Source organism: Syngnathus acus, chromosome 13 (genome assembly GCF_901709675.1).
Source record: "Syngnathus acus chromosome 13, fSynAcu1.2, whole genome shotgun sequence".
Taxonomy (NCBI): Eukaryota; Metazoa; Chordata; class Actinopteri; order Syngnathiformes; family Syngnathidae; genus Syngnathus; species Syngnathus acus.
The window spans coordinates 3,148,441-3,167,441 of NC_051098.1; the positions used below are offsets into that span (position 1 = coordinate 3,148,441).

General features: G+C 40.3%; 1 protein-coding gene across 3 annotated transcripts in view; it reads left to right on the forward strand.

Annotated features, from left to right (window-relative positions):
• The window catches only part of nf1a (neurofibromin 1a), a 145,385-nt gene that overhangs the window by 31,373 nt on the left and 95,011 nt on the right, over nt 1–19,001 (forward strand). For 2 of the 3 annotated variants that reach the window (XM_037267697.1, XM_037267699.1), the window contains exons 12-22: nt 58–183; nt 578–715; nt 819–932; nt 3,001–3,080; nt 5,301–5,424; nt 9,995–10,241; nt 11,573–11,646; nt 12,022–12,105; nt 12,399–12,785; nt 13,872–14,011; nt 14,132–14,254. In XM_037267697.1, coding sequence (XP_037123592.1) covers nt 58–183; nt 578–715; nt 819–932; nt 3,001–3,080; nt 5,301–5,424; nt 9,995–10,241; nt 11,573–11,646; nt 12,022–12,105; nt 12,399–12,785; nt 13,872–14,011; nt 14,132–14,254 — 1,637 coding nt within the window. The remainder of the gene's footprint in view (nt 1–57; nt 184–577; nt 716–818; nt 933–3,000; nt 3,081–5,300; nt 5,425–9,994; nt 10,242–11,572; nt 11,647–12,021; nt 12,106–12,398; nt 12,786–13,871; nt 14,012–14,131; nt 14,255–19,001) is intronic. The other variant, XM_037267698.1, reaches the window with a different exon arrangement.

The window sequence follows — 19,001 nt, forward strand, 5'->3', positions numbered from 1 at the left end:
TGTTTTTATGTAGTTCTTCACTTTTATTTACTTCACATTGTGTGCACCTTTCTGCAGTCTCATTTAGACTGGTGGCCTAAGATTGATGCTGTGTACTGCTACTCCGGAGAGCTTCGTTTTATGTTCTCAGATACCCTCAACCGGGTTGCCCAAAGCACCCATGCTCCTCTACGCATGACACCAGTGAGTATACAAATACTTATGGAAACTAAAATAATTAGGGATGTAGTTTGTTTTCTCTAATACAATTTGTTTCTGGAATAATGATCCCTCCAGTTGAGGAATATAACATCAGCTCCAAATTAAACAGATACTGCATTCTCTAATTTCACAGTGGGGTTGGCTGGCACTCCAAAGCCCCAAATATTTTGGTGACAGTAATTTCAAAGTGTGTTTTCCGTAACGTGCGGAAAACCCACCTCCCTCTATTGAGGCCATTAGAGCCTAATCCGCGGAAGTAAGTTTCTAAAATAATTTTCGAAAGGTTGAGCATGACTGTTGTCATGACTGAGTTTGTCATTGTTGTTGATGCATTGTCGTTGAATCTTGAGCTTACTCTTATTGGTATCTCTCACAGAGTTTGACTTTCAAGGGGAAGGTGACAACCAGCCTTAAGTTCAAAGAGAAAACCACAGAACTAGATACGAGAAGTTACAAGTGCCTCCTGCTTGCTCTGGTCAAACTAATCCATGCTGACCCCAAGCTCATGTTGCACGTAAGGGATTAATTTTGTCTTATTTGTATTTATTCAGGTATGTTCCAAGCCCTTTGTATCTGAACATGACTCTCTTTTTCTCTCTCACATTGTTATCTTGTAGAACCCTGTGAAGCAACCTCCAGAGATGCAGAGCAGCACAGCTGAGCTCATCATTGGACTGGTGCACCTAGTGCCTCTCACCAACACGACCCAACTCTCACAAGAAGCCATGGAGGTTTGAGGCAGAATTTTATTTTTTAAATGGGACATGTTCTGATTCTAAGACTGCTACAATTGTTCGTAGGGCCGCTGCAACTTTTATCTTTTCTTCTTAAATAAATAAAACACAGTTCAGAGTTGTGGGTTCAATTCCCCCTCCGGCCCTCCCTGTGTGGAGTTTGCATGTTCTTCCTGTGGATACGTGGGTTTTGTCCGGGTACTCCGGTCTCTTCTCACATCCCAAAAACATGCATGGTAGTCCGATTGAGCACTCCAAATTGCCCGTAGGTGTTAGTGCATGTGCGAATGGTTCGTCTCTGTGCGTCCTGCGATTGGCTGGCCACCAGTTCAGGGTGTCCCCCGCCTACTGCCCGATGACTAATGGGATCGGCCCCATCACGCCCGCGCCCGCCGTGGGACAACGGAAGATGGGTGGGTGGATGGTTGGGTGGTCAGATAGACGGACGGATGGACGGATGGACAATGGGTAGTAAAGCGCATATAAGTAAAGCTGCATGGTATAGTCTTCTCATCCAACTTCAGAAATGTGACAGTCTTGTGGCCACAATTATATTTTAAGATTACGTTATTTCTTACTGTATAATAATGTTTACATTTAATTTTTCATTTCAGAAAATGTAATCAGAACGGTGATTCAACAAAGCGAGGCATGAATTGAACCTTAACCATAGCTAAAACGTTACATTCCTAATTAACAATATCCATTAGAGGTGTCTTGATTCAATATTGATATTGAGTAATGGCCTGATATCAGGACCCCCCCTCCCAAAACATGATCAGATTATATTGATTTAAATCCAAAATCTTGGATATTATCACTCATAAACAAGCAATTCATTCCAGATCTTCCTGCTCTTATATCCAGCGGCGTCTGGATCTATTAAGAGCCCACTTGACAAAACAACCACGTATGTGAAGGAGCTAACGAGAAACATGTCAGGGCTCTGTGGTGCGCCCAATTTGGGCATGCACTCAGTGCAGGTGTCCGAATTAGCATGAATATAAATTTATAGTAAAACGTTCCTGCACGCAGTCTTGCTATAATGCTCCTGACAATTTTCAAAAATAATTTACACAAATCTACATAAAATTTCTAACTTAAGTGGTGGTACAAACCAAGAAATAAAGTTTGGTGTGTCAGTACTAGTACAAAAACTATAGCGCTGTTTTAATTTATTTGCTAGTTATTATATTCAAGTTCATTGCATTGTCATTTTTAAGGTTGAATTTATGTAACCAAAAAAATATTTGAAGTAAATTAGTCTTCTGTCTCATATTTTCCTTTATTTGAATAGTATACCATAATCAAACCGGTTTTAACATTTTATACGAAAAAATAAAGCGTATATCATTCGTGCTGATATCAGAATCTAATTTAACTGTAGGCCGTAATATCAGTAACATATCAGAAGTGAAAATAAGTTGTATCGGGACATGCCTACTACCCATTGTGCAACTTAAGAGGCACTAAGATTTCTTAATGTGCTCCTTTTCTAACTTGTTCTGTAATGCTGCTGCAACCTGTAAATTTCCTTGGCCGGTATTGTTTCTCCTTGAAATGCTAGCAACATGTTTCGGATCCCAGTCTTTATCGAAGAAAGTTATTTTAATTACCGTATTTTCCGCACCATAAGGCACTTGAAAGCCTTTAATTTTCTCCCATAACGAAGGTGCGCCTTTTAATAAGGTGCGCCTTGTGTGTCGACTGAATTCCAAAATCTGTAAAGTTGTTTTGTGTGGCTTCCGTAATATACAGGCGTAATAAGTCGTAGACCCGATGAACCAATCAGAGGACATTACGTTTTATGTAGAAACAAAACTATCAGAGGACTGTACGTAACACGTAGAGTATGTACCTCCGCCGCCATTGATATATAAATACTATCTACTGTGCAAATCTGTAAAGTTGTTTTGTGTGGCTTTCGCCTGGAATTGAGTCTTATGGTACGGAAAATACAGTACTTCTACAATAATTTTGCAGTTGTCTTGGTAAACGTTTCCTTTCTCATGCTGGTTTTGTCCTTTGTTCTGGCTTTTCCTATCACCTCCTGTTGTCTGTCTAGGCTCTTTTAGTACTGCACCAGCCAGACTCCATTGAACAGTGGAATCCTGATGCTCCTATAGAGACTTTCTGGGATATCAGGTACTCTATGGCTACATTCATACACAGTGCAGGATATTAAGCCCAATTTGGATTCTTTTAGATTCACACGTGTGCACAGAACTTGATGTCCTTCATGACACATTTTTGGCATTTTTAAGGGTTTTGTGCTGGAGCTGACCCGTCCCATCATATATTTATCAGCTCAAATGCATCTACTTTTCCTTTTCCGATTGTGACATTTGTCATCTTGTGATGTCGTATAGGTCACATAAGCACAACCTGAATATCCAGATGGGAGTTGCCGCTAATTCATATCCACATTGGCCTGTGAAATTGGGGAAAGATCAGAATTGTAGTGATCACATTGACATGAAAAGAAATCTGATACATATAACAATTTACCATATTTTCCACATCATAAGGCACACCTAAAAGCCTCAATAATCGAAGGTGCACATTTCATCGTATTTTCCAGACTATAAGTCCCTCCGGAGTACAAGTTGCACCAGCCATAAAATGCACAATAAAGAAGACATATAAGTCACATTTTTGTGGGAAATTTATTTGATGAAATCCAACACCAAGAACAGACATATCATCTTGAAAAGGCAATTTAAAATAAAAAATAGAAGACAACAACAAACTGAATAATTGTACGGTATGCTAACGTTACATGACACAAACAATGAACTGAGAACGTGCCTAGTATGTTAACATAACATATTAAGAGTTATTCAGATAACTATAGCATAAATAACATGCTAACACGTTTACCAAACCATCCGTGTAACTTCAAATCACCAAATCTAATGAAATCCTCTGTCACTTTTGATCAACTCCGCTAACACCAGACGTGGAAGTTGAGGCGCTTCCTCTTTTACGTCGCTTACGTCAGACTCATCAACACAATTATCAACACAGGCCTAGAGCGCCCTTTTGCGGTTTAGTGTGAAAATAACATGCAAAATAATATAATAATGTGTTAATAATTTAACACATAAGTCGCAACAGAGTACAAGTTGCACTCCTATAAAACTGCGACTTATACTCCGGAGAATACGGTAATAAGGTGCGCCTTTTGTATGGATCGAATTCCAAAATCTGTAAATGTTGTTGGGTGGCTGCTGGCACAGAAATGTAATATGTAGATGTAATATGTTATGAACCAATCAGAGGACATTACCTTGTATGTATAATATGTAGACCAGGGCAGTAAACCAATCAGAGAACTGTACGTAATACGCCACGATTGATAAATAAATATTGTTTTGTGCAAAGCAAACTGCATTAGGGCACTCTAAAATGGCATCAACAAAGAGGCATGCTTACGAGACACAATTCAAGCTTTCTGGAAAGCAGGGATAATTGCAGAAGAGCAGTGTTTGGAATAATGGCATTTAAAATAACGGCGTTATTTTTTCAGTAGTGTGGTAATCTAACTAATGACTGTTTCTGTCGTTATAACGGCGTTATCGTTACTGAACATTAAATGTCGTGCGTTACTATGAATTGATTGAATAAACTGTGTAATCCTGACGCAATGCTGGCTGCTCCACACACAAAGTGGAGACTGGGTGGGTTAATAACGAGATAAGCGATTATGATTGGCGAAGGCAGAGACGTATTTCATGGTGACCAATCGGAGCCAGTGTTTTTACACGAGCCAGGCCACGTGTTTCAAGCGCACACACGTACACGCACACAGCAAACACACTTTATATTGTTCAACTGTTTACTTTTGAAGGAAATACTTAAAGAATGTCTACCAAACCAGATGTCTGAGATTGAGAGTTTGATTTATTGTATTAAGACTACAGAGTTAAACACACTTTATGGTGTTGAAATGTATACTTTTGTTGTGAACAAAATACTTCAAGTGCAGGATAAGCAATGACGAGAGGGAACCTGTCATGTTTAATTACGAACTTGCTCAACTGTTTAATTTGGATGCAGAAGATGAGGATGTTGATGGATTTGCGTATTAATATTGATTAACAATGTGTGTACAATACAGTACATGATTAAATAGTAGAATAAAGTACAACGGAACTGACTGCCTTGCTCCTGTGACGTTTTTTCTTTCTTTCTACTGTAAGTCATGGCATGCATGCACCCTATAATGTGGCGCGTCCTATGTGTGGATTAAGTACAGAAAAGTCCCCGGAATTGAGTCTGCGCCTTTTAACCCAAAGCGCTTTATGGTGCTAATTTGGCATTTATTTACTTGAGCCCTATATGACACGTATCCTTCTCCATTAGTTCACAGGTGCTGTTCCTCATCTGCCGCAAACTGATTGGCCAGCAAATGGTCAATGGCACCGAAGTTCTCAAGTGGTTGCGAGAGATCCTAATTTGCAGAAATAAATTTCTGCTCAAGAACAAGGTACTGTGTGCCCAACTGCAGCACCAAGTATATGGCATCCATTGCATACTCTTATTAATTGTTGACTCGACTTGATGTTGTCCAAACCCTAATTTCCAATACAGTAAGGGTTCCCTTTGCTATCTGCATTTGCTGAGAACTCATTAACCATAAAGATACACACATATATGCTTGTATCTCAAACAAATGATAGATACTCACATATCAGTTAGCTGGAACACTCTGTCACAGTCTTGTCTACTCAGGATGTCAGGATTCTACGTTACACCTTTACAGGTAGTGGCCCTATTGTAGTGACCCTATTGGGCCACCATGAGCCAGTTTGCGGTGGCCCTTCCAGAACGTGTTGGTCCGATACCTTGTATGTCAGAATCTGGTCAATTTTATATACCGTATATTTGGGACTAAAATCGCTCCGGAGTATAAGTCGCATCAGCCATAAAATGCACAATAAAGGGGAAAAAAACATATATAAGTCACACCGGAGTTTAAGTCGCATTTTGGGGGAAATTTATTTGACAAAATCCAACACCAAGTACAGATATGAACCAGCAAAAACAGGCTAAACGATACGGTATGCTATGTTATTCAAATAACTATAACATAAATAATACGTTTATCAAACCGTCTGTCACTCCAAATCGTTGAATCCATCGATCCAATTCTTCGTCCTTTAAGTAAACAACGCCGCGTGTGCAGCGCGCCGCTGACGTCGGACTCGTCAAATTATTCCACAATATAAACAACAATTTTATCAAACCATCTGTGTCACACCAAATCATTAAATCCATCGATCGATCGAATTCTTCGTAAACAACGGTGCGTGTGCGGCGCGCCGCTGACGTCGGACTCGTCGTCAGTTGCAGTTCAAATTATTCCACAGGCCCATATAACGATATATAAACTATATATCAAATAACTATAATATAAACAACAATTTTATCAAACCATCTGTATCACTCCAAATCATCAAATCCAGAAATCAAATTCTTCATCCTTTATGTAAACAATGGCGCGTGTGCGGCGCGCCGCTGACGTCGGACTCGTTGTCAGTTGCAGTTCAAATAATTCCACAGGCCCATATAACGATATACACTGCTCAAAAAAATTAAAGGAACACTTTGAAAATACATCAGATTTCAATGGTGACAACAAAAATGTTGGATATCTATACTGATATGGACAGTTTAACGTCTCAGGAACAAAAAGATGCCACATCTTTTGATGGAAATAAAAGTTTTCAGCCTACAGAGGGCTCAGTATATAGACACCCCAAAAATCAAAGTGAAAAAATGATGTGGCAGGCTCGTCCATTTTGCCTAAATTCAATTTCTGCAACTCAAAATTATTTTCAATATCTTGTGTGGCCCCCACGTGCTTGTATGCATGCTTGACAACGTCGCGGCATGCTCCTAATGAGACGACGGATGGTGTCTTGTGGGATGTCCTCCCAGATCTGTCTAAGGGCATCAGTGAGCTCCTGTAAAGTCTGAGGAGCAATCTGGCGGCGTCTGATGGAATGAAACATTATGTCCCAGAGGTGTTCTATCGGGTTTAGATCAGGTGATCGTGAGGGCCATTCAATTGTGTCAATTCCTTCATCCTCCAGATACTGTCTGCATACTCCTGCCACATGAGGCCGGGCATTGTCATGGATCAGGAGGAACCCAGGACCTACTGCACCAGCGTAGGGTCTGACCATGGGTGCAATGATTTCATCCCTATACCTAATGGCAGTCAGACTGCCGTTCTCTAGCCTGTAGAGGTCTGTTCGTCCCTCCATGGAAATGCCTCCCCAGACCATCACTGACCCACCACCGAACAGGTCATGCTGAATGATGTTGCAGGCAGCATAGTGCTCCCCTTGGCTTCTCCAGACCCTTTCACGTCTATCACAGGTGCTCAGGGTAAACCCGCTCTCATCTGTGAAAAGCACAGGGCGCCAGTGGTGGACTTGCCAATTCTGGTGTTTTATGGCAAATGCCAATCAAGCTCCACGGTGCTGAGTAGTGAGCACAGGACGTCGTGCCCTGAGGCCAACCTCGTGAAGTCTGTTTCTGACTGTTTGGACAGAGACATTCACACCAGTAGCCTGCTGGAGGTCATTCTGTAGGGCTCGGGCAGTGCTCAACCTGTTTCTCCTTGCATAAAGTAGCAGATATCGGTCCTGCTGATGGGATGAGGACCATCTACAGCCCTGTCCAGCTCTCCTAGAGTAAACTGCCTGCCTCCTGGAATCTCTTCCATGCTCTGGAGATTGTCCTGGGAGACACATCAAATCTTCTTGCAACAGCACGCATGGATGTGCCATCCTGGAGGAGTTTGACAATCTGCTCAACCTCAGGAGGGTTAAGAAATCGCCTCATGCTCCCAGTCGTGATAATGACTCTAGCTAAAGCCAACACTCTTGGAAAACCTGTTAAAAAAGATCAAGAGGGAGGAACTTGAAATGGCCTCCACCTGCAAAACCAGTGCTGTTTTGGGGACCATCTCGTTGTTGCCCCTCTAGTGCACCTGTTGTTAATTCCATCAACACTAATGCAGCTGAAACCCCTCTGCCGCGTACCTGACCAAAACCTTATCAGAAAAGTGTAATTGAATTCATGCCATACCCTGATAAAAAACTGTTCCTTTAATTTTTTTGAGCAGTGTATAAACTATATATCAAATAACTATAATATAAACAACACTTTTATCAAGCCATCTGTATCACTCCAAATCATTAAATCCATCAATCGAATTCTTCGTTCATTATGTAAACAACGGCACACGTGTGCGGCGCGCCGCTGACGTCGGACTCTTCGTCAGTTGCAGTTCAAATTATTCCACAGGCCCATGTAACAATATATAAACTATATATCAAATAACAATATAATCAACAATTTTATCGAGCCATCCGTGTCACCCCAAATCATTAAATCCACCAGAATCTTCGTCTTGTGTCATTTAAAAAAAAAAAAACACAGCTGTTGACTCCGGAAGTACGTGCGCCGCTGACGTCAGACTAGATATATCAAATAAATGTAATATAAACAACAATTTTAACAAACCATCCGTGTCACTCCAAATCATTAAATCCATCGGAATCTTCATCCGCTGTGTCACTTAAAAAAAACAAAAAACTGTTGACTCCGGAACTATGTGCTGACGTCAGCCTCATCGTCAGTTGCGGCTCCAATTATTCCACAGATCTACGTATATAACTATTGTAGCATTACCAAAGTACCAGGCAAGACGTGGGTTTGGTAACCGGCTCTTTATTTCACAAAACAAGAGCTCAACATATGAGCCAACACAGTGCTATAAGCAAGCGCCTTGGATCGCTCTTCCCGTCTTCACTTCTCGAACAGCCTTCTGGAACGGATTGTGGTCGAAAACCGAGGCTCCACTGTACGTTTCAACATATTGGTGGCATCGGGCTGGAACCTTCCATGTCAGAAATTGGGAAATCTATTTTTTCTTCACACATCTATACAAATAGTCAATCCACATGTGAAGGTGTTATACAGATTATTGTCCAATCGAGCAAGTTGAAAATGGCTCGCTCTGTTTGATGATGCCCTGTTAATGGTGGAAAAAAATGCTATTTTTGGTGTCACCTGAAAAATGATGACTTTGGAGGTATGAGGATTCTGCCCGATGCCAGCGATCGTACTTGTGGCAAACAGGCCAAGTTAACACCAATATAGTATTTGCCTGTGATGGTACAGTGGAATCCTAGAAGTCAACCGTCTCTGTACGCAAAATGTCGGGAAGTCTTTGTCCTAGTTCTCGGACAAACCTTCAGAAACCGACCCGACTCACGTGGCCATTGTAAACAAAATAGTTCGTTACACCTGTTGCTAGTCGCCGTTGGTCGGCGTTGTTGTTTGGCGGGTTGTAGACCACTGTCAGGCTGCACTGTACTAGAGAAAAAACATGGGTCCCAAGAAAGACGCAGGAAAAAAGCAAAAGAGGAAAGTGACAAGAACAACAATAGAGTTGAAAAAGGCAATCGTAAACACGTGTGAAAATGGCGTTCCTGTGATGGACTTGGCATTGGAATTCAAAGTGCCGAAATTGAACATGAATTCATTTTTGAGGAATAGATAGAAACTGTTAGTGTTGCTAAGGGGTTTACCAGGGTTTACCAGCCAAGTCCCTGTGGACAAAACAAAGGAAAACACTGACAAAATGCAGCCACGAGATTTTTTTATGGAAAGGGATTCCCCTTCCAAACAATGAGCATCTCTTCTCGACCTCCGCATTCATAGATTCGGTGCCTCATCAATGTCGATGTATGTAGATATTAAATTTAGTGTTTTTATGATGTATTTCTATTTAATTTATATTGCATATTCAATGTATTTTTGCTCCGCAATTGTGGTATAAAAAAGGCAACGTTAGGGTAAAAACCTGCTGTCTGAGAATGGATTACTACGTTTTCAATAATTTCTAATAGGGAAAATTGCACCTTCTGGAACAAATTAGTGTTGAGGTCCGAGGTTCTACAGTATTTATACACGGCTACTGTATGTATGTATCATGCTGTGTCAGCAATGATTAATGCATCTCTTTGTCCTTCCAATAGGAGTGTGCCACCATGGGTGGAGGTATTCCAATTTGCAGGCAGGCTCAGACCAAGCTTGAAGTGTGTCTTTATATGTTCCTGTGGAGTCCAGACACAGAGGCTGTATTAGTTGCCATGTCATGCTTCCGCCACCTTTGTGAAGAGGCTGATATTCGTAGCGCTGCTGATGAGGTGTCCGTCCAGACCATCCTGCCCAACTATGCTACCTTTAGTGAACTTGCCTCCATAAGCAACATGATGGGAACAGGTGAGGCAAAGCAAGATCATGTGGAATCTGAGCCTTTTTTTTTTTTATCAAGTGGAATAATGAGTTTACACGTCACGCTCATACATAATTTCTTGAACATATGAAAAGGGGAGTGTTATTTTTGTCTCCATTTGGGATAAACTATGTGAAAAACATATTTGTGAAGTAATATGGTTACATAATTTCTAGAAATGTATACATAATAAGCCGTAAGACTAGATATTCTTCTCTATTTCTCCTACTACTCCCTTTGAACATACTGTATTTTCCGGACAATAAGCCACACTTGATGATTATAACCCGCACCAGCTAATATAAGGGGAAAATCTTGTTTTGTTCATATAAAAGCCGCACCAGACTATAGGCCGGGCCGCAGGTGTTTTAATGTTTAATTACCATTTGCAAGAGAATATACACGAAGAAGATTGTCAGGAAAGATGTGGTTCTTTGGAGACGCATACCTTTTATTAACTTAACGTTTATTGACAGAGACGAAGGAGCTCTGCAAACGTACAAACATGTATAAATCTCCGCAACGACCGTAATAAACTTAATGTTTAGGGAACACTTGCAAGACACAACTAATAAATAAAATGGGACTAATTACAGGGGTAAAGTTGGCAATGCGATACTACACGTATAGCTTTGGAGAAGACATGACTGGGAAATAAATACTGAAAAGGGTGACGCAACAAGATGCCATCTACAATAGCCCAGTGCCCTCTAGTGGCCGGAGGAAACCTCTACAGTACATGAGCAGCTCTATTTCCTTCGTCAAGAGCCAAATCGACTGCCTTTACCTTAAAAGCAGCTCATATGCATTTCTTTTGTCCCCCATAATAAGGGTTTGTGTATAAAAGCTTCCTTTCTCCAGTAATGTCTGTCGTGGTCTCGTTTTGTCTCTTGTTCGTGTCAATTGTGGGGCACTATTTGTCAGGCGGACAGACAGGATCAACACACCACTTTCCCCCAGTGACCGTGTGTCTGGTCACATATCCCTCCGCCCAGCGTAGCGGTGCGCACAACAGTGGTCCACAACAATTTTACTAACGAGTGTATGAATGTATTAGACATCACAAAAATCACAAAAAATCCATAGACACGTCGCACCAGACTACAAGCCGCAGGGTTCAAAACTTGTGCAAAATGTAGTGGCTTATAGTCTGGAAAATACAGTAAAAACTGCACTGAACAATTCAGTTGTTTTTTCCATTTTATTAGTTTTTTTCTTTTATGTTATGCATTTGATTGCTCTTTATTGAACATATCAATCAATCAGAAAAGCTGCAGATTTTTTTGTCATCCTTATTAAGTAAAGTTTTTGCTCTTAGGCCGCTCCACATTGCAAAAGAGAGTAATGGCCTTGCTCAGGAGGATCGAGCATCCCACACCAGGAAATATCGAGGTGAAGTGATTCTGATCTTTCTGTATCAAGTCAGCTTGCATATGTTTGGATGCATGGCAGCTAAAATAACCTATAGGTAGTATGAATGCATGCGATGACAATAATAAAATATATTGTAATTTAATTTCACAAAAAAAAACAAAAAAAGTAAGATACATAACACAGATCTCTTCAATGCATGGCAGATGATAACAGTTGTATTTACGCGGTGCATTATGAACCATAAATGAGCTTTTTGTTTTAATGCCATGACTGGTCGGGAATTGAAGCATAGCCCATGAATATTTTTCAGAAAGTGTTTTGTGAACCGGGGTTCCACTGTTATCTTAAAAATGTCGTTGTCAATGGCTTGATGTTTGATTGTTCCAACTTTAGGCTTGGGAGGACACATATGCTAAATGGGACCAAGCAACAAAACAAATCCTAAATTTCCCCAAAAACAAGGCAGATGATGGGCAGGTAAGTATCCTACAGAGTCATCAGTCTCCTATTTCTATTTATCTGCGATGTTCATTATTTGAGTGATATTGAGGTGAATTAAGTTTTAAGATATTAGTGGGGATTTGTATGTTCTGTTAGACGCTGGTGCTTGTTTTATAAAAGAGCCACTATGAAGCAATGTAGCCAGTATCAATATCCACATTTGAACAAGGATTATCATTGCAATGTGGTCCTTAAAGGTCCCGCTGTAATATAATTAAAGTGTAGGGGAGACCCTGATGCCATCCACTGATTGTGTCTTATTCCAACAGCAGGAGTGGATCAACATGACAGGCTTTTTGTGTGCCCTGGGCGGTGTGTGCCTCCAGCAACGCAGCACTCCTGGTCCTGCCACCTATAGCCCACCTATGGGATCCATGAATGAGCGCAAGCATTCAATGATTTCTATGGGCCCATGTGAGCTCTCCAATCCCATGGCCTCAGCCTCCTGCTCCTCCTCAGCTTCGAGTGAGACACCAGTCAGCCGCTTTATCGATCGGCTGCTGTCCTTGCTGGTGTGTGGCCATGACAGAGTGGGCCTTCATGTTCGTACCAACGTTAAAGACTTGCTGGGGATGGAGCTTAGCCCTGCCCTTTACCCCATGCTCTTCAATAAGTTGAGGAACAGCATTGGTAAATTCTTTGACACACAGGGTCCGGTGAGTGGAGGCTTTTAACCCCTCATGTGATATCTGCTCGTATTGATTTCTTGTTCACCTTAAGTACCCCAAAGGCAATAACTAATTGATTATTTACCCATAGTTATTTCACACATGACAATGTTTTTCTCGGCTACGCCATTACACGGGAGCTAATTTATAAATTACTCAGAGGCCATAAACATTTTCCTGCAGCTTTATTTGAACTCAAAAGAATGTTGCTGTTTTCAAAACATTTTTTTTTCATCCAGTTAAAGTGTCTGTTTGATCTGACAGTAGAATATTTTTTAACTGAATATTTTAAAAGCAACAACTGATTGAGAGCAATTGTGACTGTGGAGGCAGAAGCGACTTTTGCGGGCACACTATAGCTGCGTGGGGACGCCACCACCTTTGGTTTAAATTGTTCACGTACATTAAAAAAAATATAACCCTTATCAAACCAATAACATTAAGCTTTTTGCAACATGGTAGCAAATTTGCCAGCCGTGGTTTAAGATGTTTAGGGTAGAGGAGGGAGGCGTTCAACTACGTTCAACTCATGCTATCAGTTTGAAAACTGCAAACTACCTCTTTAAGACATTTCTTTCTTCTCATTTGCAAGGTTGCATCTTTATTGTAACATCATTCAGATTTTCTTTTCAATAATTGTGCATGCTGAGTCAAAAACAACATGGGTGAGCTGAACTCCTGACATTGTCCAAGCAAATTTTGTAATGCTGCGTCATTGCTACTGTACAAACGATAAATGCATGAAAAAAAAAAAAAAAACATTCTACTATTGCTTCACCTTTTTGAGGTTCTGATCTGGACAGTGCAGTATAATTCAGTTTCCGCAGCATACACAATAAAATGCATTTAACTACCATGGCCAACAGCCTCATGCTAAAAAGACTTTCAATTGTACAACTGAGGTAGTTTGCTGTAGAACTCTAAGCTGTACTACTTAACTGTAATCGAGCCTTGCTGTGATTGTGTGTTGAAAAAGTCAAGGGCCGTAAGTCTAGACATAAGTAAAAAAACATGGCATAGATGCTCTTAATGCATTGTTTGTTTGAAATTTACTCTTTGGTTGTACTTTTCCAGGTTCCAATCAATGACACTAACACCCAATTTGTGGAGCAGACTATTGCAATAATGAAAAACCTGCTGGATAACCACACAGAGGGCAGTTCTGAACACCTAGGACAGGCTAGCATTGAGACCATGATGCTTAACCTCGTCAGGTCAGAAATAACTGCAGTGCACATGTGTGGTGTCTTTACAACTATATATAACAGTTGAAAATATGCAAGACGCACGAGGCGACTGTCTTCAGATTTGACATTTGGTTGTGTTTTTGTTAGGTATGTTCGCATTCTTGGCAACATGGTACATGCTATCCAGATCAAAACCAAATTGTGCCAGCTAGTAGAGGTAATGATGGAGAGAAGAGATGACCTGTCCTTTTGCCAGGAGATGAAGTTCAGGTAAATTGCTTTTTCCACAGTTACACACTCGTATATAATAATTCATGAAACGGCTCAGAATTACCAATTTTCTTTGAGTAGCTGCAATTTTGCTTATTAATCATTTTATTGGAGAAACTGTGAGGAGCCTTTTTAAAAAAAAAAAAAAAATAAAAAAAATATGACAAGATAATTAATAATTGAACAATTGCTATCTGTATTTATATACCGTAATCAAAAATTATTTCTTAAATCCACATTGTGAGTAGCAGGAAACACTTGCTGTCTCAAATCATTTCCACGGGCAATTTCAAACATGAATATAAAATTCATTTTAAGCTTAATTCTTTGGATTGTATTCTATCTTCTGTATTGTATGGTCCTTTAGCAAAGCTAAATTGATTTGAAAAAATAATTTTGCAAACAAATGCGATTGTTTTCGAGGGCGGCAAATGTGTCCTCATCAGGGTTTGTCAGTGTTCATTCAAGGTCACAAATGTTCAAAAAACTGTTACCAGACATTTGGCCAATCTTTCTTTCTTGCTAGGAATTTTTTAATGTCCTTGCGACAAGAAATATCACTAAAACAGTTTGTAAACATTTTGCGACCCTGAATGAACCCTTACAAACGCTACACTCGCTGCCTTTAAACAAAAATTGCAATTGTTTGCCACTGAGTGTGATAGTGGCTTCAGTGATATTATAAATACAGTGATCCCTCGCCACTTTGTGCGTCATCTTTCGCAAATGCACTACTTCGCGGGTTTATAAGTGACGGGAGAATGCCGTTTAAATACACACTGATAGCACGGGGCATGAGTGTGCAGAATTATTATGCAACTAATGTACAAATGGAAAATGTTCACTTTTCACTTAACTAATTTTTCACTCAATTTTCACGAAATCACTTGTTTACTTCATTTTTAAAATGAGAATAATAGCTCAAGCTTTTTAATAACAGTTATAAAACTTCCATCCATGGACGATTAACTTTTTGTGCAGCAACCACCACAGCCTCCCAGACATTGTTCACAGAGGTGTACTGCTTCGGAAGGGCCCACAAGTTGTCAATAGAATTTAAGTCAGGTGAAGAAGGGGGCCACGTCTTTATTCTATCAGTTTTAAGGCCTTTACCAGCGAGCCACACAATGGAGTACTTTGCTGCATGCAATGGAAATCATGGTGTTCCTGAAAGATGCAAACCTTTTCCTGTACCACCGCATGAAAAAAGTGTCTTCTAAAAACTGGCAGTAGGTTAACTTAAATTAATTATTTTTTTAATTTTAGAGTTAATTTTAAGTCCATCTTTAACTCAAAAAGGTCCAACCAGCTCATCTTTAAGCTTACATATCACATTTATAAATTCTTCCATTTTACGTTTTACTTATTCAGTTGTGGTCTATATAAGGTGGAACAGCAGCGCTTTTGTCTGGATTCCATATTTTGATAGCATCACAGGTCCCTCTTTTCTACTTGTTCTGAGGTGCGACTGAGCTAGCTGTTTTGGTGCGGTCTCTTTAAATGCAAATGAGATACTTCATACCCCATTCCCTCCAGGCCGCAAGGTGTGCGCCTGCCTTTCCGGTCAGACATATTTGTAGTTTTTTAGCCGAGGTAGCGCTTACTTGCGCCGCAAACATTTTGATTGATCAAAAGATGTCAACGGTCGAAGACTTGTACATACATAACACGTAAAAAAATAAATCCCCTCACAATATTTATGAACACGTCTTGTAAACAAGCACTGCAGTCAAGTTGACCAGTAAGCTAATGCTAGCGTTAGTGAGAAGCTAACAAATGTATTTAACACATTATTGTGTTCCCCAAGAATAATAAAGCACCTTCGATGCAATTCATCTGATACAACTACCGTATTTTTTGGAGTATAAGTCGCGTTTTTTTCATAGTTTGGGTGGGGGGGCAACTTATACTCAAAAGCGACTTATATGTGAAATTATTCACAAATTTTCAAAATTCAAAAATCCGCGATGTAGTGAAACCACGATAAACGAACCGCGATGTAGCGAGGGATTACTTGCTAATTTTAACTGCAACTGACGACGTCAGCGGCGCGGTGCACACATGCCGTTGTTTACATAAAGGATGAAGAATTCGAGTGACACAGATGGTTTGGTAAAATTGTTGTTTATATTATAGCTATTTGATATATAGTTTATATATCGTTATATGGGCCTGTGGAATAATTTTAACTGCAACTGACGACGAGTCCGTCAGCGGCGCGGCACACACGCGGCGTTGTTTACATAAAGGACGAAGAATTCGATCGATGGATTTAATGATTTGGAGTGAAACAAATGGTTTGATAAAATTGTTGTTTATCTTATAGCTATTTGATATATAGTTTATATATCGTGATATGGGCCTGTGGAATAATTTGAACTGCAACTGACGACGAGTCCGACGTCAGCGGCACGGCGCACACACGGCGTTGTTTACATAAAGGACGAAGAATTCGATCAATGGATTTAACATTCGGAGTGACACAGATGGTTTGATAATATTGTTGTTTATGTAATAGTTAGTTGATATATAGTTTATATATCGTTATATGGGCCTGTGGAATAATTTGAACTGCAACTGACGACGAGTTCGACGTCAGCGGCGCGGCGCACACGCGGCGTTGTTTAAAGGACGAAGAATTCGATCGATGATTTAATGATTTGGAGTGACACAGATGGTTTGTTTAAGGTGTTATTTATGTTATAGTTATTTTGATAACTGTTAATGTTACGTCAGGCCTGTTTTCAGCTCCTCGTTTGTGTTTATGTAACGTTGGCATACCATATCGTTTAGCCTGTTTTTGCTGGTTCATGTCTGTACTTGGTGTTGGATTTTGGCAAATAAATTTCCCCCAAAATGCGACTTAAACTCCGGTGCGACTTATACCGTGTTTTCCATGCATAATGCGCCCCCGTGCATAATACGCACCCTAAAAATGGCATGTCGATGCTGAAAAAAAGCCTGTACCCATGTATAATACGCACCCAAATTTTGACTCTTAAGTCCGTAAACGTAAAATTATTTCAGAAAAAAGATAATCTTTGGGAACAACCGGATGTTATTCTGCCGGTCAGGATCACTGCGCATGCGCTAGCAAACTCGATAGCGAAGAAATGTTTCGGATTTGTGTAGGGTACATTGTGACAGCAAACGAGCAGGTGATCGAGCAAGTGTCTGATACGAGAGCATTGTGTTCGTATGGAGCGTGTTTGAAGTGAACAGCAGAGAAGAAAGGAACAAGGCAAAGTGTTGTAAAATAAAATATTACCTGTAATACGCATTTAGGTAGAAAACTGAACTCTCGCTCTTTATATAGCTGACACGTCTTGCGCATCCGTTCTGCGCATCTGTAATGGCGGCCTCCGTATGATATCCGGTTTGCGATGGAGATTAAAAAACTAACAATATTTGACAATAACACACCATCAAGGATTGCACCATCGCATCAAACGATGTCAATTATGAATTTTACTGACTAAGTGTGTTGGGCAGGATGGCTGAATGCGATGCGCGATTGACAACAAACAAGAAGAAAGATGTGATTTCAAGTTTTATTTCGAGGGAGATTCTCTTCAAAAATTGTTGTACCCATGCATAATGCGCACCCCAGATTTTAGGACAATAAATTAGTTAAATTTTGCGCATTATGCATGGTAAAACACGGTATATGTTTTTTTTTCCCCTTTATTGTGCATTTTATGGCTGATGCGACTTGTACTCCGGAGTGACTTTTAGTCAGAAAAATACGATACTTAAATACACCCACAAAAAGTGAAACCATAGAGCGCACAGCTCTAAAATCAGTAGAAAGACTGACGCTAATGCTATGAAAACAAGTGCATCATAGACGCGCAATAATATGAAAGTGAAATACAGTTTATTTTTGTGTCATCTCAAGCTTACCGCTTTCCTGTGTCCGTCGTTTCCATACGTTGACGGAACTGAACGAAACATCAACGAAACAAAGTCTTTCGGTGAATCCTTCTCTATACAGGCAAAAGATTTCTGAAACACTCGTCATTGAACAAGCAGGACTTTGCCCACAGATGTGGGAACACAGCTTGAAAAATTAAATTTGACCAGGCACTACTTTGAGGTTCTGATGCTGAGGGACGGTGCAATGAGTTGTATGGATTGACGCATCCAACAACAGAACATTTTGATCTCTCCACTTCGGCATCCTTGAGTTTTTTGGACTACAAAAGTGTCTCCGAGTAATAAGGATGGCGGATTTGCGAAATAGTTTAGCCACACCCAGTACCTTGTTTGATAGTCCCGCCTCAACGGATGTGACGTAATAGATAAAAATACGTAAGAGAAAATGGAGAAAACTGAATGAAGTAAAAAATATAGCCCCCAAACGGATCATAAAATTATCTCTGCAACACCTCTAGGGATAGATTACCTTTTTCTACAATCTTGGAGACACCAAGTGAACAATAAAATTAATATAAAAGCAAAAAAAGTGGATTTTCCATGACATGTGTCCAGCCCATACCAGTACCCCGCTTCCACCTTGCTGGTGTCTGTTTTGAAGTGGAGCTCTGTGGCCGTTACTGATCCAGCCACGGCTCCAGCTGGTCCATCAAGACTCAATCTCACCTCATCTCGTCAGTCCATAAGATCTTTGTAAAATTTGTATTCTGATATTTATTGACCCAGTCTTGGCCTTTGAACGTGTATGTCTTGTTCAGTCGTAGTTGGGTGTCAACCTTGCGTACCTTGGCCATGTCTCTGAGCACTAAAC